This window comes from Rhinolophus ferrumequinum, chromosome 11 (genome assembly GCF_004115265.2).
Source record: "Rhinolophus ferrumequinum isolate MPI-CBG mRhiFer1 chromosome 11, mRhiFer1_v1.p, whole genome shotgun sequence".
Classification (NCBI taxonomy): domain Eukaryota; kingdom Metazoa; phylum Chordata; class Mammalia; order Chiroptera; family Rhinolophidae; genus Rhinolophus; species Rhinolophus ferrumequinum.
The window spans coordinates 70298615-70326211 of record NC_046294.1 but is presented as its reverse complement, the minus strand read 5'-3'; the positions used below and the strand labels follow the sequence as shown (position 1 = coordinate 70326211).

Here is a 27597-nt window from a genome sequence, read left to right as displayed (position 1 = left end):
ATATGAATCTTCATAATTCAATACATTGTGTGTTGTAACGGACATAATGCACTTGTGTGAAATAAAGAAACGTTTCCTGAATTTTGGTGCCTGCAATTTTTCGTCGCTTTTGTGTGGACCATACTCATCATTTTTGTTGCCACTCCTGTCTCATAAATCTTCAATTAACACTTGATTTAATGGTAGATGTAAAGAGAATAATATTTTGACCTCCAGACATGATGAGTGCAAAAAGAAAGAGCTATTCCGTTGAGTACAAGAAAGGAATCATGGAGGACTCCCGGGGCAAGAATCTTACAGCTTTCTGCAAAGAGAAGAAGTTGGATCTCTGAATGGTCCAAAAATGCCGAGTAGAGTACGATAACCTCAGTCAACAGGTGGATGAGGGAAATGCTAAGAAGCGCAAGTGTGGATCAGGTCGGCAAACATTATTTCCTGAGCTGGAAGACATCAACTGTGAATGGGTTGCTGACAGGAGAGCAAAGGCTTTGGTTGTGCACAGGGCTGATATTCAAGCATTTGCCCTTGCAATATCCCCAGAAGAATTCAAAGCATTACAACACTGGCTGGATGGCTTCCTTCAGCGACATGAACTGTCTCTAAGATTGACAACACTATTCAAGGTGGAAGATACCGAAGTTATTAAACATGCACTTGTATTCAAGTCCTTTGTTGATGGCATCGACTTTTCTAAATACCAACTCTCCAACATGATTGCTATGGATGAAACTGCAGTGTTTATGGGCCAAGGATCTCAAATGACAATTGATCAGAAGGGTGCCTTGTCAATTTACATTCGTTCCACTGGTTATGAAAGTGCATGTGTTACCTGTATTTCAGCAATTCGTCTGTATGGAAAGAAAGCCCTACCTCTAATCATCACTAAGGGTGAGAAAGATAAGGTTGAATGTGTTTCAGGCATTTACGTTTTGGAAACTGAAAAAGCCTGGTGCACACAAGGAAGTGGGTTGATTTAATGTGGCCACTTGTTTTGGGAGGTGCCAAAGAGGTCTGCTAGTCTGGGATTCAGCCAGCACTCACCACGCTAAAGATGTGAAGAACTTCCTTGCAGAGAGAAGAATAGATCAAATAATGATCCCTGCAGAAATGACTACGTATCTCCAGACTCTTGATAATGCAATAAACAAGCCAATCAAGGACGATTTGTGTATGGAAATGAATGACTACATTGAAAATAGAATGGAGAGAAATCAGCATGGAAACTTTGTGAACCCTACCCTGCAAGAGGTCGTGACTTGGGTGAAGAATTCATGGGATAAAATCACTGACAGCTGTGTTGCCAATGTACTACGAGCAGGCTACATGGACAAGAAGTGCTCATTTGAAGACAGCTCTATTGCTGGACATGAAAGATTGGGGCCAATGGTTCTACAGGAAATGGAGTTGCAAGAAATTCAAGCCAGGATTCGGAGTTTGGAGAGTTACGACGACGTTCCGGAAGATGACATGACTGTATTTGAATAAATGTAGATTTTTTTGTACATAAATAAATGTAGATTTTTGTACACGAATAAATGTAGATTGTTGCACATGAAAAAATAAAACATCCTCTGAAAATAAACCCTAATGTGTCTTTTGGAGCAAAAATTAATATAAGACCCAGTCTTATTTTCGGGGAAATACGGTATGTTCATTCGGTCTAATGTGTCATTTCAGGCTAATATTTCCTTATTGATTTTCTTTTTGGACAATCTATCCATAGCTGTCAATGTGGTATTTAGGTCTCCTGCTACAACTGCTTTTGCCAGTTTTACCCTTTAGTTTTTTCAGTAGTTGTTTTATATATTTTGGTGGTGTGATGTCTTTTTGGAGCATATATTTTGATAAGTGTGATGTCTTCTTGTTATATTGTCACTTTTATCATTTTGAAATGTCCATCTTTATCTCTCGTTACCTTTTTTATCCTGAAATCTGTTTCATGATATATTTGTATGGTTACACCTGTTTTTCTCTGGATGCCATTTTCTTGGAGTATTGTTTTCCACCCTTTTGCTTTGAGTCTATATTTGTCCTTGCAGCTGAGATGTGTCTCTTGAAGGCAGCAGATGTTTGGGTTTTGTTTTTTTACTCCAGTCTGCTACTCTGTGCCTTTTTATTGGTGAGTTTAGCCCATTTACATTCAGGGTGATTATTGATATATGAGGATTTCCTGCAGCCATTTTATCTTTTGTTTTCTGGTAGCTTGGTGCCTCCACTGTTTCCTTGTTTTTGTTTTTGTTTCTGATAGTTTAGTTTGGTGGTATTCTATGATTTTTTTACTCTCTGCTTCCTCTTTTTTTATGTAATGTGTCTCAGTTCTGGATTTTTTTTGAGTGGTTACCATTAACCTTATGTAAAAGAAAGTTTCATATATACAGCAGTTGTATTTCTTCATCATGCATCTTATCTCCACTCACCTTTGCAAATTCAGACCTTTAAACTTACTCTTTTTAAGTTTTTCTGGTCACAAATTATCCCTGTTTGTTATGTGAGTTCATTTCTGAGTTGCAGTAGCAAATTGTCTTCTTTTTTCGTTTTTTTTCCTTCCTGTTTTTATCTCCTTTACCTTTTATGTTATGTTTAAGTATATAGTGCCCTACTTTGTGTAGGAGTTGCCATTTCTTGCTTCCGTCTTTCTGTTAGTAATTTAACTCATAGTTTTGTATCCTTTTGTCTTTTTGTTTCCAGTAGAATAACCTTCTTCAGTATTTCCTGTAATGCAGATCTTGTGGTGCAAAATTCCCTCAGCTTCTGTGTATCTGGAAAGGTCTTTATTATTCTTTCATATCTAAAGGACAGCTTTGCTGGATATATAATTGTTGGCTGGTAATGTCTCTCTTTCTTTGTTTTTGTTTTTTTTTTAAATAAAGTTTATTGGGGTGACAATTGTTAGTAAAGTTACATAGGTTTCAGGTGTATAATTCTGCAATACATCATCTATAAAGGGATCAAATGTCTTTTTCAAGCATTACAATATTTGATTCCACTCCCTCCTAGCTTGCAGTGTTTCTGCTGAAAAAATTTGATCATAATCTAATAGGCTTTCCTTTGTAGGTTTCTGTTTTCTTTTCCCTGGCTGCCTTGAGAATTCTTTGTCATTAATTTCTGACAGTTTCAATATAACGTGCCTTGGAGATGGCCTTTCAGGATTGAGGTAATTAGGTGTTTGCTTCTTGGATTCGAGGATCCAGTTCTTTCCATAGGTTTGGAAAGTTCTCGACCATTTGTTTGAATAGGGTTTCTATGCCCTTCTCTCTCCCTCTTCTCCTTCTAGTATACCCACTATTCTTTTATTGCTCTTTCTGATGGAGTCAGATAGTTCTTGTAGAGTTCCTTCATTTCTTTTAACTTGCAAGTCTCTCTCTTCTTCCATCTGTGTCATTTCCAGATTTCTATCTTTGAGATCACTAATTCTTTCCTCCATCTGGTCAGCTCTGTTTCCTTAGCTTGCTATTTCATTCTTCATCTCTTGTATTGAGTTCTTCATGTCCAGATTTCTAATATTATTTTTTTAAGTACAATCTCTTTGGTGAAATAGTAATTTTGTTTGTTGATTCTATTTCTTAGTTCATTAAACTTCCTAACTTTGTTTTCTTGTATCTCATGAGTTTTTTTCAGAACTGCAATTTTGAATTCTCTGTCATTTAAGTCACATATTTCCATGTCTCTCAGTTTATTTTTTCGAGGTTTTTCATTTTCCTTCTGAGCTGCTTAGTTACCTTGGTTATTAATAGTAATTGATTAATTATTACTCTTTCTGGGCATCTACGGAAATGAATTCAGCAGCAGGTTGGTACAAACAGGTCTTTCTTTTGTTTTCCAGTAGGTAGTGCTGGAGAGTTTTACTTTTCTCTTGCCCTGTTCCAGTTTCTGGCAGTGTAAGATTCTCTGGGGAAGTGGGCATCTCCTCTGTGACCGGGTCACCTCAGTCTCAGGGCATCACCCTGTGGAAGGAAGTGGTGGGAGATGTGTTGAGCCCCTGAAATCCCAGTTCTGCCCCTGCAGCCAGATGCAGAGCTGTGCTTCTCCGGAGCCCTGGGTGCTCCTGCTGGGATTAGCTACAAAAGGTGGGGGCGGGGTGGGCTGAAAAAGGCCATTGGTATGTTTGTGTCTTTGTTGTCCGAGTAATGGCGATTGCTAGATCATAGCTGCCTTGCCCCTATAGCTCCTCCCTTGTCACTGGAGTTAGATGTACTGTGTGTCTACCGCTCAGGAACTGTCTCTCCAGTTCTCAGGGCTATAGAAGTTCTGCTTTTTAACCCAACACTGCTATAGCTTTTGCTGGGGCCCACTGCTAGTACTTGGAGTGTGTGTGTTGTGGGGGTGGGTGGGGAAACGGTGGAAAGTGAGCTCTGAGAGGGTGGGAGGAGGTGGCCAGACTCTGTGACTTTATTTTCTGACTGGCAAGTAATACTGTTAGACCACAGATATCGCACTGCTGTATTTGGTCTTTGCTCTGAGGTCTTTGCCCCATCGCTGGGTTAAGTAAGCCACGTTACATGCTGATCTCTCAGGCAGGAACACTCAGGGCCACAGAGTGTGCACATGCTGTTTGAATCCTCCCCTCTCCTGGGACTGCAGTCAGCTTTGGGCTGTGTCTATGGCCCCCATCTCTTCATTTATCTCTTCCCTCCTACACTGTTTGCCCCCATCCACCCACCTTCAGATGTTTCAATGTGCAGATCTCTCAGACGCTTGTGTTTTGCGCAGGGAATCACTTGTTGAACTATAGTTGTTCAACAACACCATGGGTCTGACATCACTATACCTCCCTTCTAAATAGGTAAATTGATTTTATATTTAGATTGTAGAAGAAATCACAAATCCCTACTCCGTATGGACAAATGCTTCTGCAGATTACATTTTATAGACAGCGTACACTTTCCAATACCAACTTGGTTAAGTATCTAATAACTATCACAAGACTGTAATTTCACATATCCCTGCAGATAGCCATTTTGGAGACATAGAAAAATTGTAGTTATAACAACATATGGAAACTGTCAGTGAACAAATTATTTTTAAAATACTGCAAATATAATTCAAACATCTTAGAAGTAGGCATTACAATGTGGCATTGTTTTAAATGATATAATTTTATGTTAGATTGTCTTTTTACAAATAAAACAGATGTGTGAGTATAAGGGGTAGAACAAATAACTGGAGAAATGGAACAGTTCTATGTTTGTGATTGCCTTGGTGGTTACTTGAATCTGTAAAATAAAATTTTATAGAACTATGCATTAAAACACTGCATACAAACATTGGTGACTCATGAACATAGTCTGTAGTTTAATTAATAGCATTGTGGCAATGTCAGTTTTCTGATTTGATAATTGTACCATTCTTATATAAAATGCTATTATTGGAGGAAGCTGAGGGATGGGTACACAGAAAAGCTCTGTACTATTTTTGCAACTTCTATGTTTAGTCTACAGTTATTTCAATGAGACAACAAATAAAAAACAAACCAATATGAATGATGTGGTTGCTTCTTGAGAATTGAGAAAAGAAGAAAGTAAGGTAGTTTTATTAAAACAAACAAACAATGGTTAATATTGTAATAAATAACAGCTTCAAGAATCCCAAACAATCCTACTGAGATTGTTAGTATATATACATATACATATATATATATAATAGCTCATGATAGAAAACTGCTCTGGTTGCATCTGATGTTGCTTTAGAAACTCGTACCTGTTTTTACTGTTTGCCAGCCCAGGGAGAATGGGCTGCGAGCCTGTAGGTTGTAGGAGGAGATCGGGCTGTGGTTGTCAGCTGCTGGACTCCAGGAGAGTGTGGCTGTGCTTTCGGTGATTTCCTCAACGATCACTATCCCTGGGGGGCCCGGGGGACCTATAGACAGAAGGGAATGGATAAAGTTAAGTATAAGCCATGATGAGGAGCCATGAGAAAAGTATTTCCTATAAGGATCCAATCAAAGTATGTAATTGTCTTAATGAAATACATATTTGTAATGAAAATTGGCAATAAAAAGAGATGGGATGCGAGTTGGCGTCTGTGATTTCTGGGGAGTAACATAATTATAGATTTGATATTTTTTAATCACACTTTGTGCTTGGAGGCAACTACCAATTAGCATTATATTTGATAGGAAAAGAAAAAATAATTAGAAACAAACAAGGATATGAATGTCAATACTAACTATGGTTGTTAAAATCAATCACAACGTACAGAGACAGCAACGCAGTGATAGGCTATACGATCAGGCACAAAAATGATGCCATTATTACTCAAAAGGTATAGGCGTATGGGTCTAATATTCACGTTCAGGAAACCTACAATGTACAAATACTGTAATGTAACTATCAAGAAGCTTCATCTCTAACAGGGGAGATATGAAGTTTCTGAAACAATGGTAGTTCAGACCAAGGAAGGGTATATATTAGAAGTGAAGCATGAACAATTTTAATTGGAAGTTAAAAGGAAGGTGTGATTATATTACTATGATTATTATTGTTATTATTATTATTATTATTATTGGTGGGGGACATGCAATGAGTCAGAGAAGATCATTTCCCTTTTGACCATGAAAAACTGGTATAGAACAGTGATGATCAATCTATGTACACGTAAACTCTAGCTTGAAGAAACAACCCTGATCTGATACGAGGAGAAATATTACTTCTAAAATAGTGATTTCTGATAGTATTTAAAATATATAGTGTTTGCATTTTATTGGCTAAAAACAATGCCAGTTTTCTTATTAACATTCTTATATTTCCTAATATGGACAATTCAAGCTGCAAGGATGCTTTTATTTTCAATTAAAAAAAACCCACCGTTAAGTACTTTAAATTATTTTTCTGAATCAGTCCTTGTGTAGTAAGTTGCTCTCTGGATTTGGTATCATCAAGTTTGAGCAGGAATTGCTGAACTGGACTATAAGGAGCTAAGAAATGGTAGAATGCTAAAGAGATGGAGGTGGCCAGTAAAGACTTCTGGGTACAAAATTTCAACAAGGGTCAATGAGATGGAAAGCTGAAAAGCCTCACTAGGCAAATGCCATTTTTAGAAAATGAAAAATTAGCATTTTTATCAAGACTGAGAAGAACCAATAGTAGATAGCAGACACCAAAGATTTAGAAGACAGGGACTATTCCATAAGGAAGGTGACAGAATATTAGAATTGTGGGCAAAAGGGTAGAGAATAACCATGAGAAGTGGCATTTGTTTGTTTGTTTGTTTGAGAGAAATAAAGAAAGAAACAATAAATATATAGAGAGAGCTTTTGAGATGGCAATAAAAGGAAACTTGAGAGAATTCATCTGGGAAGGTTCTCATTTTTTCATTAAAGAAGGAAAAAGAAAAAATCACATAAAGGTGATTGCATGATAACGGGACCAGGAGCAGAATGGGAAATGTCTCGAATAAGCACATAACAAAAGAAGAAAGGCATGAAATATAAATATTTTGTAATAGGACTAGAGTTCAGATTTGGTTCGATAGCTTCATTTTGAAGTGGAACTGACTGACATGGGAAGGTTAGGCTAGAAAGCCAGGACCAGGGCCAGAGAAAGTAGTTAATTGGGTCCATTCAGGTTTAGGAGTTTATAAATTTGGAATGGCTTATCATCAAAGATGCCAATGTATGAATGACAATGACATCGTAATGGACTAGGAAGTCAAGTGAAGCCAGAATGGTGCTGACAAACTAGAACTAAAAAAAAAAAAAGAAGAAGTTAGGGAAACTAGGTTATTATGACGGAAAGTATAAGAGCAGAAATTTGTGTTGTGAGGAGAAAATTGTGCAATTTGTGATTTAAGTGAAGTGTACTTTTGAGTGAGAATTTATCTGGAATGGAGAATATGGTTGCTAGGCTTGACAAAGTCAAGTACTTATGGAAGAATATGTTTGATGTGTCACAAGTATGAATGTTCAAGAGGATTAAAACAATGGCTACAGATGAGATGAGAAAATAAGTGAGATACAGGTGCTGAAGAAGATGTCGAACAAGTTGTTAGACTGTGGTGTCAGGGATACAGAGGACCAACTATAATGATAGTACTACAATAATGATAAAACTGTTAACTTTACTAACAATACTAACGTCTACCACGTCCTCAATGTACTATATTAAAGCAAGGTATTAAGTATTTTGCAAACATAAACTTGTTCATTTATTTCCATGTCACTGGGGTGGGCCTTTTATCCCTATTTCAGAGAGGATGTAATGGAATCTCAAAGAGATTGTTTAGTCATTAAGTGATAAATAAATTCCTTAGTCAATAATATTATTATATCTTAGGTGTTATGCTAGGCAGTGGGTATCAGAGAGTCCATTCTAATAAGGAGTCATTTGATCAAGTCACTCTGCTAGTGCACAACACAGCTGATATTTAATTTGAATTTGGATCTAATTGTAAAGCCTGATTTGTCCAAAGAAGCAAAGAGTACACAGACCATTCATTCCTCCTTTCACTGTTAACCTAGGGAGTTGTTTCAACTGAACAAAGAAAAGCAAAACAAACAAAAAAAAGCAAGTGTTTGGAAAAAACACATTTAAATTATGTGGTAGAGATAGAGATGGCATTTGAGAAACGCTTTTAGGACTCTGTGGCAGCCTGTGTATAAGATGGCCACCATCACTTCCTCTCCTGCCTGTCCACACAGACCATTCTCTCATTGAAAGGTAAAAACTATACTTCCACCTCTTGAATGTGGGCTGTGACGAGCTGACCCAAAAGACAATGGTAGAAGTGACACTGCTTTACTTTTGAGCAGAGGTTATAAGCAGTTTTGCAGCTTCATCACAGGTCTCGTGGAATGCTCATGGGAAAATTCATCTGCCGAGTTAGAAGTCTGATTAAATGGAAGCTACCGTTCTCTGAGGAAGTCAAAGCCAGCCATTTAGAGAGGCTCATGGAGAAAGGGAGATGCAACGTCCCCCAGCTATTCCAGGCTTCTCAGCCCCGGCACCAGACATGTGAGTGATGAATGAGAGATCCCGACTTAAGAACCTGGCTGTGTCTGTCAGAGGCCAAAACCACATAACAGCCAATAATAGTTTGATGTTTTAAGCCAGTAAGTTTTGGAACAGCAATGGATAATTGGAACAGACTTCAAAACAGTTTGAGAGTTTGTTCACACACAGGAAATTTGCCAGGAGGGTCTTCAAGATGCTATGAAAACACTTGAAATTTAGCTAATGTATTCAAACAGGAATAATTACCAACATAATTCATTTGCTAAGCTCTTCCACATTGTTTCATTTATTCTGTTCCATTTCATCCATTATCTTTATTCACTTCTTCAAAAATAATTTATTAACCACCACCTATGTGTGAGGCAGAGGCATGATAGGAAATATTGTGGAAATAACTCTTTGTTAACTGAAATAAAATGATTTGCCTTTATAAGTATTAAAGCTCCATGAAAACGTTTATATTACTTCTCTTATAAATGTACATTACTTTTTTTTTTTATAATATTTTATTGGGAAAGGAGAACAGGACTTTATTGGGGAACAGTGTGCACTTCCAGGCCTTTTTTCTAAGTCAAGTTGTTGTCCTTTCAATCTTAGTTGTGGAGGGTGCCGTTCAGCTTCAAGTTGTTGTCCTTTCAGTCTTAGTTGTGGAGGGCGCAGCTCAGCTCCAGGTCCAGTTGCCGTTTTCTAGTTGCTGGGGGCACAGCCACCATCCCTTGCAGGACTCGAGTTGTTGAACCGGCAACCTTGTGGTTGAGAGCCCACTGGCCCATGTGGGAATCGAACAGGCAGCCTTCGGAGTTAGGAGCTCTAACCGCCTGAGCCACTGGGCCGGCCCAAGGTACATTACTTTTACTAATAGTTAATAATTACTCTAAATACATTTTTAAAAACTTCAGCTGGAACAAAAAATGGTATTTACATCGTAACTGAAAGATCACTAAGTATTTTTCTCTGTATGTGGCTATTTTCCCAAATATAGTCTATAGTAAAATAATTGGTGACAGTGAACAAGATTTATGTACTCAGGATACTGATTGTGGCTCTGCAGTTATTTATAATTACAAACCTTTGTAAACAACTGTCTAATAATCATGTAATGTTTAAATAATAAAATCTTATAATAAAATATTAGCCACCCATTAATCTAACATATCAGATTATTTAATGATATGGGAAATGCTCACAACATAAGTGAAAAAAGTGGAACGCAAAATTATATGCATGTGAAAAAATTTTAAAAATGTATAGATAGTAATTTGCCAAATAAGTAAAGGAAAAGACTGGAGAAAATGCATTTAAGTATATGTGGTGGTCATTGCTTAGAGGTGAGTATGTAGATGACGTAAATTGTATTCTTTATAGTTGTTTGGATTTTCCAATTCTGTACAACAAGCATGTGCTACTTCTAAACTTATTTTTAAAAGTTATTATTTTAAAGAAAGCATCCGTATTGTGATATGTATGTAGTAGCCGAAGTATATTGTATTTCACCAAACGTTTACTGAATGCGTAGTATGTGTAAAGCTGAGTAGTGGGAGATGGGTAGAGGACAAGATAGGGTTACAGCCCCAATTGTGTTAAAATCCAGTGGCAGAGACAGATGTTTTACAAAAAACAAAAACAAAAATGTCAGGAAGTGATGAAGTTATGTTCAAGTGCTTTGGAAAGTATGTGTATTTGACATCTCATTATGGCACTTGTGACATTGGCTATAATTATTTTCTGTGATTTCTATTTGTCTGAATATTCAACATGGTAGTTGACATATACTAGGCCCTCAATAAATATTTGTAGAAGAAGAGATAAAAGGGAGAAGGGAGAAGAAAGAAGGACAGAGGTAATTATGTTTTAATTTTGGAATGCTGTGTGTAACAATAAGTAAAATAATTTTTAAAAATAATTATTGTGTAAGACAAAGATCCAATAAACAGCCATTTTTGTTAAATCAAAATATATTTGATTTAACATATTTTTTTTTTAGTCAAGCTTAGGGTGGGTTGGTAATAAAAATGACAGAATAGCTCCATGAATGAAGAATATAAACCATTTCATATGATTTAATAAGGCTCATCATTATTAGAAACTTACTATGGACAATTTTTCTAAATCATCGTAAATTTGAAAGATTTTTATGAGTATCATATTGTAAAAATATTCTGAAAAATTAGTGATATGATTTACCTTTTAAGATAGATTAATTTTCAATCATAATAAAAACGAAAATGAGATTTATAGTTATTATATTAGCATTGATTTATCGATGTTCTATCTACAGAGAAAAGTATATTTTTAGATACTCTATGCTGATGATGGCTGACTTTAACTTTCTGTGCATATTTAGGAGTGAATTACTTTAGTATAATGTTAATACCATCAATACTTTTGTTTTCAAGGCCTGTTAATGATGGTCATATTTTTGCCATCTTTTGACTGTTTTTTTTTTTTTTAAATCGGGGAGTAAATTTTCTCTTCAAAGATTTTTTACAGCTAGTTTGCACAAGACATTTGAAAATGGGTTAATAAGAGGTAAATATCTCAGAGATGACACGTGTGACAGTAGCTACTGTCTGAATGTTATACAGATGCCACTCATGTAGCAGAAATCTCATTAATTTTATACTTAGTTGTAATAATTCAGTGTCAGTGGCAGGAATCTGGAAATGCTTCCTCTCCCCCATTCCTGATGAGAGTGCTGTTACACAGAATCACTAACAGAAATATTTGAAAAATAGACAATTTCGAAAAGTGGACAGTCTCTTCATTTCTTCATGTTGAAGAAGTCTGAGTAAATGATGAAGCACAAAGACCCCTAGCAGAAGCCATGTTCTCATGAATTCAATTTATCCTCAATCAAGGGCTCTCCAGGTCTGCTATTAGATTGCTCTCACATTGACTCATTCCTTTGACTTAATGTTCAGTTAGAAAATTTTCTTCTCTTGAGAAGCCATTGACATTTAAAGTTGAAAAAAACAAATGAAATATATATCTCCTTGTAACTGCTAAAGCTGTTATTGTTACGCTGGTGACATGAAACACAAATCTAAGACTTACTATAACAGTTAAGCAATATTATAGTCTTGGAATTTTTAAATTAACGGGAGTCATCTATTGGCATTTTCAGAAGAGGAAGGAGTATCTGAGACAAGGAAAGTCCTCAAATAGAGACCAAAGCAATCCTCCAGCTTTGGGGAGAAAATGGAGTTGAAGTAGGTGTCAGCTTTAGTCTTGACAACAAATGAAGTGTTATTTCTTGTTCAGAGCAAATTATGGCGAACGGTAACAAACAGGAAATTGTGTACTGACTTCTTGTAAAATCACTGCCATTCTCCTTTGAGACAAAAACTTGTGGTTCCAGGCTTTAGCGTTTTTGTGGTGTGGCTGTCCAAACTTTCTTGAGGAATAATTCTTAAAAACATCTTCCCAAGGCTGAGACTGACTTCCCATACCCAGCAATTTTTCTGGTTTTTTTTCACCTGGAGCGCATTACATGCTCTGCCTGATTCTCATCTCACACCTACTGATGCAACAAAATCCCTATTGTTATATGTCATATTTTACATTTAAAATCTATTCAGTTTTTTTTCCCATTTTTATTTGATTTTGGGGACTTTCATGCTGTTTTTCCCATGTAGAAGTTTTAAGTGAAAAATGAAATTTGTTTGGATTCAAAACATGAGGCAGGTCTTTTCTTTAAATTGTTTAAAACTAAAATGAAAAATTTGGTATCAAATATGCCAAGGTATCTTAAATTGGTTCTATTTTTAAGCTCATACATATTGCTTGGGAATAGACACCTCTTACTTCTGAACATGTATGAATATGCCGCAGGAAAAAGGAAGCAGGCATGGCAATCATTCATGGAAGCAAAGTCCTGAAAATGTCCTTCTAATATCAAGTGAAGAGGAGATTTAGCTACTGTCTGGAAGATTTGATTGACATAGTGGAATAAACTTGATAATTCAGGCCACAAAGAATATTTTTTATTTTTATCGTGTAGTTTGATTATATGCAATGAGCCATCTAGTAGTACAAAGGACTATTTTGTGTGGACCTAATTAAAAAAAAACCACAAAACTATACACAACAATAAAACATGTCATTAAAACGTAATAATCAATAATGCAAACAGACTTTCTGGAGCTCATCGAATATTAATATCTATTAATAACTGGTCATTGAGGTTTTCATCTTTAGAATAGAATTATGAAGAATTATGGTATATCCTATTTGGGAAGTATAGTATTATTGATAGCATATTTATTTTTATACAAAAATTGACCCTGACATACTCCTGACATACTAGGCTGGCAAAGCCCCACTTCATATAGTATTGCATTTTTTTCTTTTTTCACTTCTCCTCAGATACTTCCTTGCCATCCCGTGTTCTTCATGAAGTCTATAGAGTGTTCATAGATTTCTTTACTATTTATGAACCTAATTTAAGTGACCATTTCCTCAAACCTATGAGAAAAACCAACTCTTTTTTTTTTCACCATGGGCAGTTAAGGATTGAAATGAGAGATAAATAGTTCTAATTATTTTTTTCAAAAGCAACTTTGTTTAGATTTGGTAAAGCTCATCATTTATCATGTCTCTCTATCCATCCATCATCATCATATTTATTATTATTTACCTACCTATATATCTACCTACCTACCTATCATCTGTGTAACCTGGTTTCTCAGCATAAAATTCCATCTTTCCTCTCTTGGCCTATTTAACAACTGTTTAGGTTTCAAATTTAAAATCTCTGTTTAAGCTTCACTTCCTTGGAAAAGACGTTCTCTGAATGCCCTGTGTAAAATTACTCAATTATATACGTTCATAGTACCATGTGCCTTTCATTCATAGTTGAAATCACAGTTGAAGCTTTCCACTTAATTTTGTGACTCTTTCATTAATGGTGGCTTTTCTCTTTGGATTTTATGTACAGGAAGGCTGGAACTGTGCTTGTAATTTGCTCACTACTGTATTTCCAAAGCCCAGGTACAGTGCTTGACACATAGTTGGTTATCAATATAGATTTGTAATAAATGATTGAATGAATATTGTTCTATTAACTTAACAGCCTAGCATAGCTATTGAGTTATTTTTGTACACATTTTCACTTTTGACCCATCAAAATATGAGAAAGAGTAATATACCTTTACAATATCAGCACTATTCTGAAAAAAGCCTCTTATTATATATTAAAAATAGTAGTATTCTACTTATGTTAGATTGTTATCTTTGTTAAACGCTATTAAATAGATACCCATCTGATCATTGTGTGTTTCTAAACAACAACAACAACAACAACAACAAACAGGCTATTAGTGTCTTTCAGATTTTGATGAGCAAGAAAATCTTTGGCATGTTCGTAAAAATGTAGATTCCTTGGCTATACTCAACAGCAACTAAATTGCAATTTCTGTGGCTAGCATCTCAGAATTACATTTTGTATAAGAAGCCTAGGAAGTTTTTATGCACCTTACATTTCAAGAAAAACTGACCTAAAGGAAAGAGATTTGGATACAGTCAGAAGAATCTTATTCAAAGTTTTGACTTCTTTATGTAAGAGCTTTGTGAAAGGGTCTGAACTTTGGGCAAGTTTCAAAATTTCATTAAGTCTCAGTTTCCTGATATTTTATAAAGGGAATGATAATGTCTATCTTATATCATTGTGGTAAGAATTACATAGGGTAAGGCATGCCAAAAGTACTTTGTAAACAGTTATACTATCACTGGTTGGGCCTTTCAGTAGCTTAGTAACTTTGACAATGTCATATGATCTCATAACACTTCTTTTTTTTTTTACCAGTAAAAACAAGAACCTATGTATCTCATTTGGTTTTATAAAAATAAATAAGAATACGTGTGAAAATTATTTGAAAAAGAAAAAAATGTACTATTATTGGCAGATTCAATAATCTGTATCATCTAGGGAACTTATGAAATGGGGGGAAAAGTAATGCTGAAATAATAATGATTGAATGCACATCTATCAGGTAAAAGGCATCAGGCTAAATGTTACGTACTTTCCCTTTAATCTTGACAACAAATTTGGTATTGATACCACTTTTCCACAAATGAGAAGACTGAGTCTCAAAAAGTTCAGGTGACTCACCCAAAGTCACACAACATTCCAATAGTGGACATGGGTTCAATTTTGATTCTTAGTCACATAAGTATCTGAGTTTTAACTCCATACAATTCATTACCACACAATACTACATATAATTCAGCATAGACAGAACATGTAGATTTCAGAAGATTAAAAATTATTATGAGCTCAGGAAGCTAGGTTTAAGCCAATCAGATCATGGTAATCTTATAATAAGTTCTGATTCAGGAGTAAGCAAACGGTCTAAAATGGCAAAACCAAATAAATGGACATTTGTAGAGATATGCTAGTTCTTCCCTGTTGTATGTGAACAAGAAAGCATTTAGCCTTTATTATTTGGTCAGTCATCCTATGACTACAACACTATAGATGACAGAATGAAGAGATGGAACCAACTTGGGTCCCTGAATAAAACTTGAGACCCTGGACCAACCAATTAAAAAATCTACTTCCTGTCATGAGAACCAATACATTTTCTTATTGCTTAAACCAATTTGAATTAGGCTTTATATTACTTGCAACTGGAAGCATCCTATGATACAAAAGATAACTAAGAACAACTCCCTTGGTTTATGAAAGATTAAAACTGGAATAATTCCTTACCTGTACTAAGACTAGTTATATTGGCATAAATAACCTGAAAAGAGTATCTCCACCAATATTAAATTGCTCCGGATAAACCCCTTGGAATTGAAAAATTACAAGTCAATTGGAAAACTGGCAGAACAGCTGGCTGATCAGAAGCAAACAGCCAAATAGGTCAACACATAATGCAATGAAATTACTAAAGTCATTTAAAAATTTACCTGTAGGATAATGGAATAATCCCTTTGGATAGAGAGTTGGGACTTATTAAAGATATGCTGTTATAATCAATGTATTCCTACGACAGTAAAGTTCAACAAAGTATTGAAAAGAAGAGACAGAATTTTAGAGTAAAATTGAAAAAAAAACCCATTTTACAAATCCACAATTAAATATTCTGTGTTTCTCCCTGCTATGTTAAGAAAAAATTAAAAACAAAAAACAAAACAAAAAACAAAACAGAGGTCTGAAAGGGTTGGAGAAACTACCATGTGACAGCTTTGAATGATGAGGCCTGACTGGACACCATGAGACTGAGGTTCTCATTCAGGTTTTGACATTTTCCAGTCAAGTCACTTAGGAGTTCAGTTCACACCTCTGGGACACAGAAGGTTCTTTAAATACTGAGGCTGGAAGAATGGGTTTCTCAGTGAAGATTCCAAGAAAACAGTTTATCTGGGTTGGCACTTAAAGATGGAATAGGTATCTCTCTCTCTCTCTCTCTCTCTCTCTCTCTCTCTCTCTCTCTCTCTCTCTCTGTCTCTCTCTCTCTCCCTTTCCCTCTCCCTCTCCCTCCCGTTCTTCCTTTCCTTCTCCCTCTTCCTCTCCCTCTCCCCCCTTCTCTCTCTCTCTCTCTCTCTCTCTCTCTCTCTCTCTCTCTCTCTCTGGCAAAAAGGGTAAGAAAATATGCCAAAGACTGGCAAATGTTTTGAGGAGACGGAAAGCAGATAGTTTAAGTTTCATGGGAGTGGCAGGACTCTATAAAGTTTGGGGAAAGGAGTTTGAGAGAAGACCTTGAACAGCAGGTCCATGAGTTTGAACTTTGTTAGGAAGGGAGTAGAGAGCCTGTAAATGTTTTTAAATTGGAGGTAGGCCGATACATTAGCTATTATAAAGGAAGAGTCAAGAGTCAGAACAGAACATTATTCCAGAATTTCATGCTTGGAAAAATTGGAAGAATAATGGTAGAATGAAGGAGAAATCTGGAGGAAGTTTTCAAGGTTTCTTTTCAGTTTAATGCAATTAATTTCAACTGAAATAAATTCTGATAATACTACTGAAGTGCAGAGATAGGAAGATACTAGTGGGAGCCTGAAGAAAGTTCAAAGGGTCAGGAATGATCATTGTGAGCAATGTGGTAGGTAATCAATAATGTGAACAGTAACATTGTTGAACAACACTGAGAACTTATATGAAACAAAAAGCATGATTTTATAGGGGCTGATCAACACTGTCCCATTACTTTCTTTATACCCTATGTTTGCTCATAACAAGCAACAGAGGTGACTGAGTTTAAAAGCTGGCATGGTAGGTATCAAGGAAGTCAAGAATTTCAGGCAGGAATTTATTTAAGTATAGCTGGTGACATACAAGTTAAGTCCATGTTAAATTCAGGAGAAGACTCAGCAGGTGGGAGGCACCTGTTGCAGATTAAAGCTGTTATCAGAGGTTTTATCTCTCAAGTTATAGGTCAAAATACACATAAATACACATGGCAGAGCTTCCAAGACATAAGTTAGGCCCTTACAGTTGCAAATAAGGCAAGATAATAAAGTGCTGGGCCTTTAGCTGGCTGATGTATCAATTGATAGTTCAAAAAAATCCCCTCTTGGACATAAAATCTTAATGGACACATAAGCTTTTACTTTAGTACTCCTATTTAATTTCTTTTGAATATACACCATGTAGCCAGAATCCAGCATATGAAACCTCTTTGTTATTGCATTTAGTTTTTTAATATTTAGGTCAGCATTGCTTGTGAGAATGTGTGTGTGTGTGTTTCAAAGAATAAGGTGAAGTGGAAGGTGGGATGGAGTCATGAAAAAATGTTGATGGACTTATAGAGCATTATCTATGTTAAAGTTCTATATGTCTTCTGTAGTCATAATTTTTGTCTTGATGTTCAAGTGCAGTCCTGCTTTGGCACTTTCTTCGTTCACTTTCATCAGAAGTTGTTTCAAATCATTGCTATTTTCTGCCAGTAAGATGGCATAACTTAAGATCTGCATATCTTAAGTTACTGATATTTCTTCCATCAATTTTCCCTCCTCCTTCTTCTGAGTCTAGCTGTTTTTCATATATGTTTTGCATACAGATTAAACAAATGGGAAGATAAAATGTACCCTTGTCTGACATCTTTACTATAGGAAGCCATTCTATCTCTCCATATTCTGTGCTGACAGTAGCTTCCAGTCCACAATACAGACATTCAGCTGGAGGAAAAAAATGACACATCAGGACAATCAAAGGCTGAGGCACACCCATTTCTTTCAGAGCAACCCATAGCTTTTCATGATCGACGCAGTGAAAGGCTTTACTGGACTTTAGAAAACATAGACTAACCTTCTTCTGAAATTCTTTGGAGCACTCCAGTATCCAAGGAATGCGCACAGTTAGATCTCGAGTGCCTTTTTCTTTTCTGAATCCACCTTGAACACCCAGCATTTCTTGCTCCATACAAGGTAGAATCATTTGTTTTGTTCCATCACCTAGAGAATTGCTTTACTTGAGTGAAAAATGAGAGCAAAGGTCCTATTGCTACTGTACTCCTTGGCATTTCCTTTCTTGAAGATTGGGTTGTATATTGAATGTTTCCAGTCAGTAGACCTTTGTTTTGTTTTCCGTATTTGTCTTTTTAGGATTTTGACAGATTCAGTCTCTATGGCTTGAAGTAATTCTATCCATATCCCATCTACCCCCACCCCTTCTACTACAGAAGATATAGACAACTTTAACACAAACAATGAAGACATTGACTTTGTTAAAGATTTTGCTTACCTTGGTTCAGTCATCAATTCAAATGGAGATTGCAGCCAAGAAATCAAGAGAAGGCTGAGACTTGGAAGGGCAACAATGGAAGAATTAGGAAAGATCACCAAGAGAAAAGATGTGTCATTAGAGCCCAAGGCTAAGATCATCCACACCCTCGTATTCCCAATGACCATGTATGAATGTAAAAGTAGGACAGTGAAGAAGGCAGATAGGAAAAAAACATAAAAATGATTCATTTGAAATACGGTGTTGAAGGAGAGCTCTACAGATAGCCTGGATCACCAGAATATAAACAAGTGAGTCCTAGAACAGATTAAGCCTGAGACATTAAGCTGGAGGAAAATAATGACAAAACTCACACTGTCTTATTTTGGGCACATCATGGAAAAGCAGAGTTCTTTGGAAAAGACAGTAAGGCTGTGAAAAATAGGTGGTAGCAGGAAAAGAGGAAGACTGTAAATGAGATGAACTGACGTCATAAAAGAAGTCATAGGTATGAGTCTACAGAAGGTGAGCAGGGCGGTTGAGGACAGGATATTATGGACATCACTCATTCACAGAGTTGCCAGGAGATGGAGTCCACTCAATGGCAGGTAACGTACACACTTACAGAGATAAGAATGCCAACTTTCAAAGAACTGTTTTATGATTGCAGCCATAGGAAATTTATGAAATCCTTTTCCCACCGTGCTATTCTCCAAAAGTTTTTCCTCCTACTTCTCTGTATCTCTCTGCTTTATTGACATATTATGTAACATGCCAATATATTTAATATTAAATACCTATGAGGATTGTTTATTCAATTATTATTACACATGCTGTCCATTCTCCCCATTTACTTAATTTCTAAAAATGTAATTACTCTATTTTGGGAAAAGAATTACATAGTCATTCATTCATACATTTAATAGTTTGCTCAACAATGATTGAAGGAATATCTACTTTGTGCCATACTCTGGGGATAAGGCAGTAAACAAGATAAGGAAAGTACCTGCCCTTATGAGTTTTACTTTCTAGGGAACAGAAGACAGTCAATGAACAAATGAAAGAGATAATTTCAGATAGTAATAAATGCAATAAAGGAAATAAAGTGGGATGAAAATCAGTGGAGGAGAGTAGGAAACATTAGAGAGGGAGCTGAGAAATAAACAATAAAGAGCCAGCCAGCCACATAAATACGGGCAAGAGTTTTTTAGGCAGAAAACATCAATGAAAAAATTCCTAAGTGTTGATGAGTTTTGCATACTTGTGGGACAGAAAGAATTCTGGTGTGGTTGAAACACAGTGAAGAAAGAGGACAGAAGGTAATGATGTTGGAAAGGTCAGTAGGTGCCAAATGACAAAGGGATTTGAAGGCAATGGGAATGAATTTGGATTTTATTTTGAGTGTGATGGGGAGTCATTAGATGAAATACGAGAAAAGACAAAAGAAAGAAGCCATTGAAAACCATGGAGCAAAAGTGTGATGAAAGCCATCACAGGCTGTAGGAAGATTTTGGGGGAAAATCTATTTAAATCATTAAAAAGGTATGGGTATTTTCCTTTGCAATAAGGTTTTGGTAGCAAATGTAAATTGTGATGATTTAGTGAATCACTTTTCTAATGTTGTTTTCTTGTACTGCTGTTGGTTGGTAGAAGCTGACAGTGTAGTTTCAATGACAGTGGTAGTCTCAGACGATGCTTTTCATATCAGTATTTTGCAGTCTTATCGAGAGTATGATCATTCTTCTACTTTCGTTGTAAGCAAAAACAAAAACTATACTACCTTTTCCCACACCAGTGGTAGGTATAATTTGTGAACATGTAGTTGTCATTGGAATTCTGACTCCTGAGGATTAGGTGGTGCTATGTGATTGGTTCAGACCAGTGAGTTGTGAGCTACAATGAGCTGTGCCATTTTTGATTGAAGCATTTCATTACTAATGTGAGACTCTCTACATCACTATGTTTAAAATGTTTAAAGCATTCTTGTGTTCCTTTTCAGAAAAATACAAACACTTTTTGGTCAATTATCACATACTTCAGGTGAAAGGCAAATTAACCAATGATTGCAGGTAGTTAAGTAGGCATAAATGTTTAATGTAGTTTTACATGACTTAAAGTTGTACATGTTGTATATATTCCAATATAAAAGTAATACTGTCCATCCATCGAAGGTGATCTTTCTGAAATGGAAAATAGATATTTGAGAGTCTATTGTACAAACTGGTAAGAATAGTTAAAAATATCAGCTTGTTTATTTAAAACCTCAAGCAACCCAGAACCTATCCTGAAATTAATTTATTAAGCTAGTATTACATAAATTCTAAGAGCAGATTTGCTAAGTAAAACCTGTAGGAAAATACCATATGGGGTTCTAAAATATGCAAGGTGTCATGTTTCCACAAAGCTTTCTACAAATCCAATATTGGGTTCATCGTGTATGACTCATTCCAACTCCGCAATGCAAATTAAGATCAAGAAAATAATGACTATATAGATTTTTAAATTTGTTCAGTCTCACTATTCACTTATGAATCATTTATAGATATCCCGGTGACTTATTTTCCCAAATATACCATGAAGTGTATTTGGAATTATTGTTTCCAATGACACATTAGGGCAACACATTTATAAAGCCATTCTAAGACAGGAGCACTCTTGACAATACTATGGACTAAACTGTAAGGAGGGAACTTTCTTTAATATGTTTTTATCTGTGAAGTATAAATTTGTACTTATTCTCATTTATTTATATTTTCTTTCATGATTTTCCTTGATACCAACAACATGTTCTACAAGGTATCTATTTGAGATTAGGGGCATGTTTCATGGTCATAGAAATGAACAGACGTTGACAAACATGTATCTGAGGTCATTAATTTCATATATTAAGTAACTGAGCAAATCAACAGTCCCCTAAAGATTGAAAAATGTGCTTAACTGTTGGGGCAACGGCTGAGATACAATGGAGAAAGAACTTTCTTGGTGGTTTCTTGATGGCTGCTGGCTTATACTCTGAGGATTTTTGCTGTACAATTATAAAAAGACATTTACCATTATGCAATATACCATTAGAGCTCAGCTCAGACTGAAAGATGACTCCTGTCATACGGTGACAGTGAACTTGGTACAATACCGATGCTACCATCTAACTCATTTGGAGAAATGAAGACAGTAGGTTCTTGAAAAGGCACTTAAATGAGCAGTCCTGGAGGTTGGATAATTTGTAACAGATGTTCCATATAATGGATGGATTACAGGGAGAGTGTCTGTAATGCAGACTATCTTGTTCATTGGGGTATGATTGATGCTGCTTATTAGCTTGACTTAACATTCTGTGAGCTGAGGTTGTGAGACAAATATGTGAGCTTTGATTTACTGATACATGCAGATCAGGTGATAAAATGTCTTTGAAACAGTGATTAGATATTTCAAAGGAAGTTTACTAATAATATTTCTATTTCTTGAATTGGAACAAAAGAAATAATTATATGAACCAATAACCTCCTGAACAAAACATGTAATTCAAACCGACTTGTTTAATGCCATAGTTTTCTGTGATTAATGAACACTTAAATTAACCAAATCAGGATGCTGACAAATGAGAAAGCTGACATTTTGATATAGATTATTAACTTATGTGGTTACAAAAAATTCCCTTTGCTTAAAATTTTGTACATTTGACCTAGAATGTTTTAAAATCTAAGACATAATTCTAGGGGAACTTGAAGACCATTCATATAATTTGGTTACAATCTTTTAAAAATCTAAATATTTAAAAATCTAAATACTGATTTATTCATACTGTTTTGTTTCAATTTTATGAAAATCTAAATATTTACTTCACAAGTACTTGCAAATCCCTTAGTGTCCTTGGTGGTGTTTATAAAGGCTTTCTACTCTTTAATTTTTGCCAGATTTCATTGCCAACAAAACTAAAGGTATAACAATGTACTATGTAAATATTCCTAGAATGCATATTTATTCTTAAATGCACAGTAAGTCTTAAAAAGTATTACTTACTGTGACTTAAATCTATTTTATAATATATATTTGGTGCTCATTTTATGTTATATCAAGCTGGTGACTATTATATGAGCAGATAGTGATGAATGTCACTGATATGAAAGCAGTACTCTTAGAACTATGGCTTCTCTATTATAGTCTCATCTACACATCTTTTCTAGAATGAAATATAATTTGTGTATTTAACTTTTTACCCAGTCTTATTCTTTTGGTGACTTTGTGTGACTGTACTTGAAGTCCTTCAGTGTTTATTTCACGTATGGGAAATTCCCTTGTACACGAAGATAGCTATTGCATTTTGCTCAAGGGTGGATGCTTTCATAATGGAGTCTTCAATGCATATAAATATGTGTTAATATGAGCAACCCACTTCAAGAAAGGGATGTAGGATCATTGGCTCAGTTAACTGAATACCCTGTGATTGTCCTGATGGTGTTTCGTACTTTATCCTGATGACAGTTAACCAGCAGAGAACACAGTTATGCCTATCAACATGCCAATTTGACCTGAGGAAGGAGAGGACGTCAAAATGCTCCCAGTATCCTTTAGAATGTATTATCAAATTGTAATTGAACAAGATGAACAAAGTAATCAGAATATTATTGAATATTTCAGTCAGTGGATGATCAGATAGGATCACATTCTGGATGAATGTAGACCATTTTCCTGCCCTTGCATACCATGAAGAATAATGATTCATCTCTTTAATCTAGAAGATTAGGGAAATGGATATTCTTCCTCTAGTTAAGAATATCAATAACAATATCTACTATTTACTGAGAAGCATTCTATCATTTGAAATCTCATTTCATTCTCCTATTAAACCTGCAAATTAGATATTATTCCATTCTACAAAATGAAGAATCCAGACGAGGTAATATGACTTGCCTATGGTTATACAGCTAGTGTCAGAATGAGATTCAAATTCTGGCCTGAGTTATTTTTATAATGCTACACTATATGGGCTGGGTACACTGGTTACTATCATAGCCATTTTAACAAATTGAGTCATTTTTAAATTGGGCTATTGAGTCAACTCACATTTACTGAGCAGCAGTTATAAACTAGTTCCAATGCTCTGGTTGCCCAAAGATCTTTCTTTTCCAAATGCAGCACAAATACAGCAGACCTTTCCCCACTACTTTTCATTTTTATTTTCTCACTGCAATAAATAACCTTGGAACTGTCACTTTTGTATCTCAGCTTTACAATGCCTGCCCATTTTGAATCTTATAGAGGGTATTTTCTATTTTAATAAACTATTTTTATAAAGCTAAGAACTATTTTAATCCAACTCCCCCTCAGTTTTTAGGTACCTCGGCAATGATCTCCAAATTTCCAAACGTAAAGTCTACTGACATGATTGAGTCTACTCAATCAATAACATAGAGACCTCATGTGCTCATGATTGCCAATCTTTACATATAATGAGTCAAATTAGATTTTCCCCATACATACCTGTCGATAAAGTCTACACACCTTAGTTTTGAAAAATAAAAAAGGAGCTGTCTATTTGAAAGAATTTTTACCAAGAATGAGTCATTCATATTTTTTTTTGTTCTTGGCATTAACAGACATCATCTGGTGTTCAGTTTTTTTTCCCCTACTCTTTCACCTCAGTTGCTCTAACTCATTAGACAGCTAATTGCCTTTGTAATTCCAAATTAAAGAGTACTTAGTGAAACGGAGACATTACCTTTGCCAGGTGTTTGGGAGGACAAAATCCCATTTGCAGTAAAAGTCAGTAAAAGTTTCTTCCAATCAACGCTAGTCTTCTCTCTGTTCATTCTGGATGGATTTTGTGTTGTTCAATGAAGAGTCACTCAGACACCAGGCTACATGTTGTGTGGTATTACACAAAATCAAGAAAATAATTAAGAATTGAGTCTTTTGGAACACAAATTGAAATAAAACAAGATTTTGAGATAAGGACTAAAGTGAACTTACCAATTTTCAACTGTCTTCCTTGGAGATATGACCAGTCGTGGGGCTGACATTCAGCAAAGAACTTCTGCTTAGAACTTGGGTTCTTGCTGAGCACTTTTGGGTTATCAAAAAAGAGCCATGTAGTAGGTATATGCCATACAAGGCTGTGTTCTAGGCTTCACATGAAAACAAATTACTATTCAATACCTAAAGGACATGCTAAAGCAATCTAGGTAACCGTAAAACAACACAAAACAGAATGTATTAAAGAAAAATAAAGGGGAGGTTTTAGAAACGATTGGTAGTTGGTTTAGGCTATGTCTATACAAAATATATGAAAGGTAAGTAAGTAGGATGGTTTTTTCCAAACAATTCAAACTAACAAATGAACAGACAGATAAAACGTACTTCCAATATTTTGCTGAAGTAATACTGGTGAGTGACTTTAAAGACATTCTTCTGAACATCAAAGACTTCTTTTTGTTGTTTGTTTGTTTTGTATTGTTTTCTTTTCTTGACTCTTGGCATAGCTCACCCATACATAGGTAAGCAGCAACAAATTTCAAAGGTTTGCAAAAACAGCAAAAGCAAATGGGATGGTCAGGCACATTTTAAAGCAGTTGAAAGTTTTGTCCTTGTTCTCATAATTGTGGCAAGAATGTTTAAAATGAGAGAATGAGAACAGATCATACAGTAAGTGGTTTATTATTTATTGATGCTTAATATTCCTGGTGGCACTCTGTCTAGAAGTAATTCCTTTCTATCAAAACCTAGTGTCTGGTAAGAAGCTCCAGAAGATGTACTGAGAAAATAGTAATTAGAATTCGATATTTTATATGATTGGCAAAGTCATAGGGGACAGAGGAAATTCAGATTGTCAATAAAGTTACTGGCCATTAAGGTCAAGGCATATGATAGAAAATGGTGATCAATAATGTTTAGTCTCCTGGTCATGTGGTTAAAGATTACGTACTATAGAGGATTACAGAACATGAGGCCTACCCTTAGAAACAAATGGGAGTGAAAAAGTGCTGTATTTGCAAACTGATGTAATGTTCTTGGCTAAGCAAATGATGACATGTTTTTAAATCTAGTCCACATATTACCTCCTTAGTAAAAACTCTCTAACTCCTAGGCAGAGCCTGTCTCTCCATTCCCTTGTTTCTTATAGGCCTCCTCCCTCCCTCCTGTCCTTTCTCTTCTTTCCTTCGTTCCTTCCTTCCTTCGTTCCTTCCTTTTCTTCCTCCATCCCTCCTTCCCTTCCCTCCCCTCTCCTCTCCTCTCTTCCCTTTCCTTTCCTTTCCTTTCCCTTTTTGCTCCCCTTCTTTCCACAAATATTTTTAATACTTGTCAGGAACTAAGTAGGTTCAGGGGATACAATGATGAATAAAATGGAAACAATATGGCAATTGACAATGGAAAGCAATAGGAGTATAGTAATTTAAAATGTTCACTTTGAAGTCAGTCTGCCTGGACTCTACTTATCATTCTGCCACTTGTGAAGGTAATATTTGTGAGTCCTAAACTTCTCTGAGCCTTGGTTTCCTTATTTGCAAATTGGATACAAATAGTACTCCTCTCATATCGTTTTTATATGATATGCTAAATGGACAAAGTGAAATAATTCCTATGAAGCCTTTAACACAGTGTCTGACATACAGGAAGAACTTAATAAATGTTAACTGTTTTCATTATTGTTAATGGAGCTTATGATCAGAAAGCAAAATGTGCTGTTCATACATCTGTAACAGCACTACTGATATTATATCATAAAAAGACACATTCCTCCATGTCAGGGACATAAGTTGTTCATGGCTAGCTGGTTCTTAGCATAGTGCTTGCCACATATTATGTGCTCTATAAATCTTTGATGAATAAGTATTGAACGGAATGAATGAAGAGAGTGCCCAAAGTCACACAACCAGTAAGAGCTTGTGGGGCTATGAAACGGTTTGCCTGACTTCATAGCCCATGCTTTCCTTGAGATACTACACCACCTTCCCCATATTATTGCTTGGCTCTCTCCACATACTATAATTTGGTTATTACACCTTTCATTCCACTGAATTTGCCCTTCCCAAAGTCGTCAATTACTTTCAAACTGCTCAACCCAATGGTATACGACGAGGTCTGACAATTAAGTTCGTGAATTTGTTGCAATGATGTTGCTAACTTTTTTTTAATATCAGAGGGATTATTCATTATGAATTTGTACCATCTGGATGAACAGCTAACCAAGTTTACTATTTGGAAGTGCTGAAAAGGCTGCGTGAAAAAGTTAGACAAAAGCGACCTGAAATTTTCGCCAACAATTCATGGTTCTTGCATCACAACAATGTACCAGCTCACTGTCTGTGAGGGAGTTTTTAACCAGTAAACAAATAGGAATACCTTTGAGGTATAGGAACACCCTCCCTACTCACCTGATCTGGCCCCCAATGACTTCTTTCTTTACCTGAAGTTAAGGAAATACTGAAAGGAAGACATTTTGATGACATTCCGGACATCAAAGTTAATACAATGACAGCTCTGATGGCCATTCCAGAAACAGAGTCCCAAAATTGCTTTGAAGGGTGGACTAAGTGTGGGTGTTGGTGCAGAGCTTCCCAAGGGGAGCACCTCGAAGGTGACCATAGTGATATTCAGCAATGAGGTATGTTGCACTTTTTCTAGGATGAAAAAGTGCATCCTAGAAAAATACGAGGTTTCATTGTCCAACCTCGTATATTGGTTTTTATTTTAATTGCATTTGACACTGTTGCCTACTTTTGCCTTCTAGAAATTCCTTTTTCTTTGTCCCTATGACTTGATTTCCTTGGCTTCCCTCGTAGCAGCTCTCTGTCTCTGGCAGCTACTTCCTGATCTCCTTTGTAGATTCCTCCTCTGCTTCAACATTAGTGTTTCTGGAGGTTCCATCCTGAGCCTTTTTCCCCTTCTCATTCTTCACTTGTTATCTCTGTAATTTCATTTCCATCTGATCGTGCTTAAAGCTACATCTCATTTGCACTGTTTCTCTCCTGAGCTCCATAGCCA

General features: G+C 35.9%; 1 protein-coding gene across 1 annotated transcript in view; it reads right to left on the bottom strand.

The window, feature by feature from the left end:
- Positions 1-27597, bottom strand: part of CNTN5 (contactin 5) — a 1273287-nt gene that overhangs the window by 69535 nt on the left and 1176155 nt on the right. The window contains 1 exon segment of the mRNA XM_033121922.1: positions 5698-5856. Coding sequence (XP_032977813.1) covers positions 5698-5856 — 159 coding nt within the window.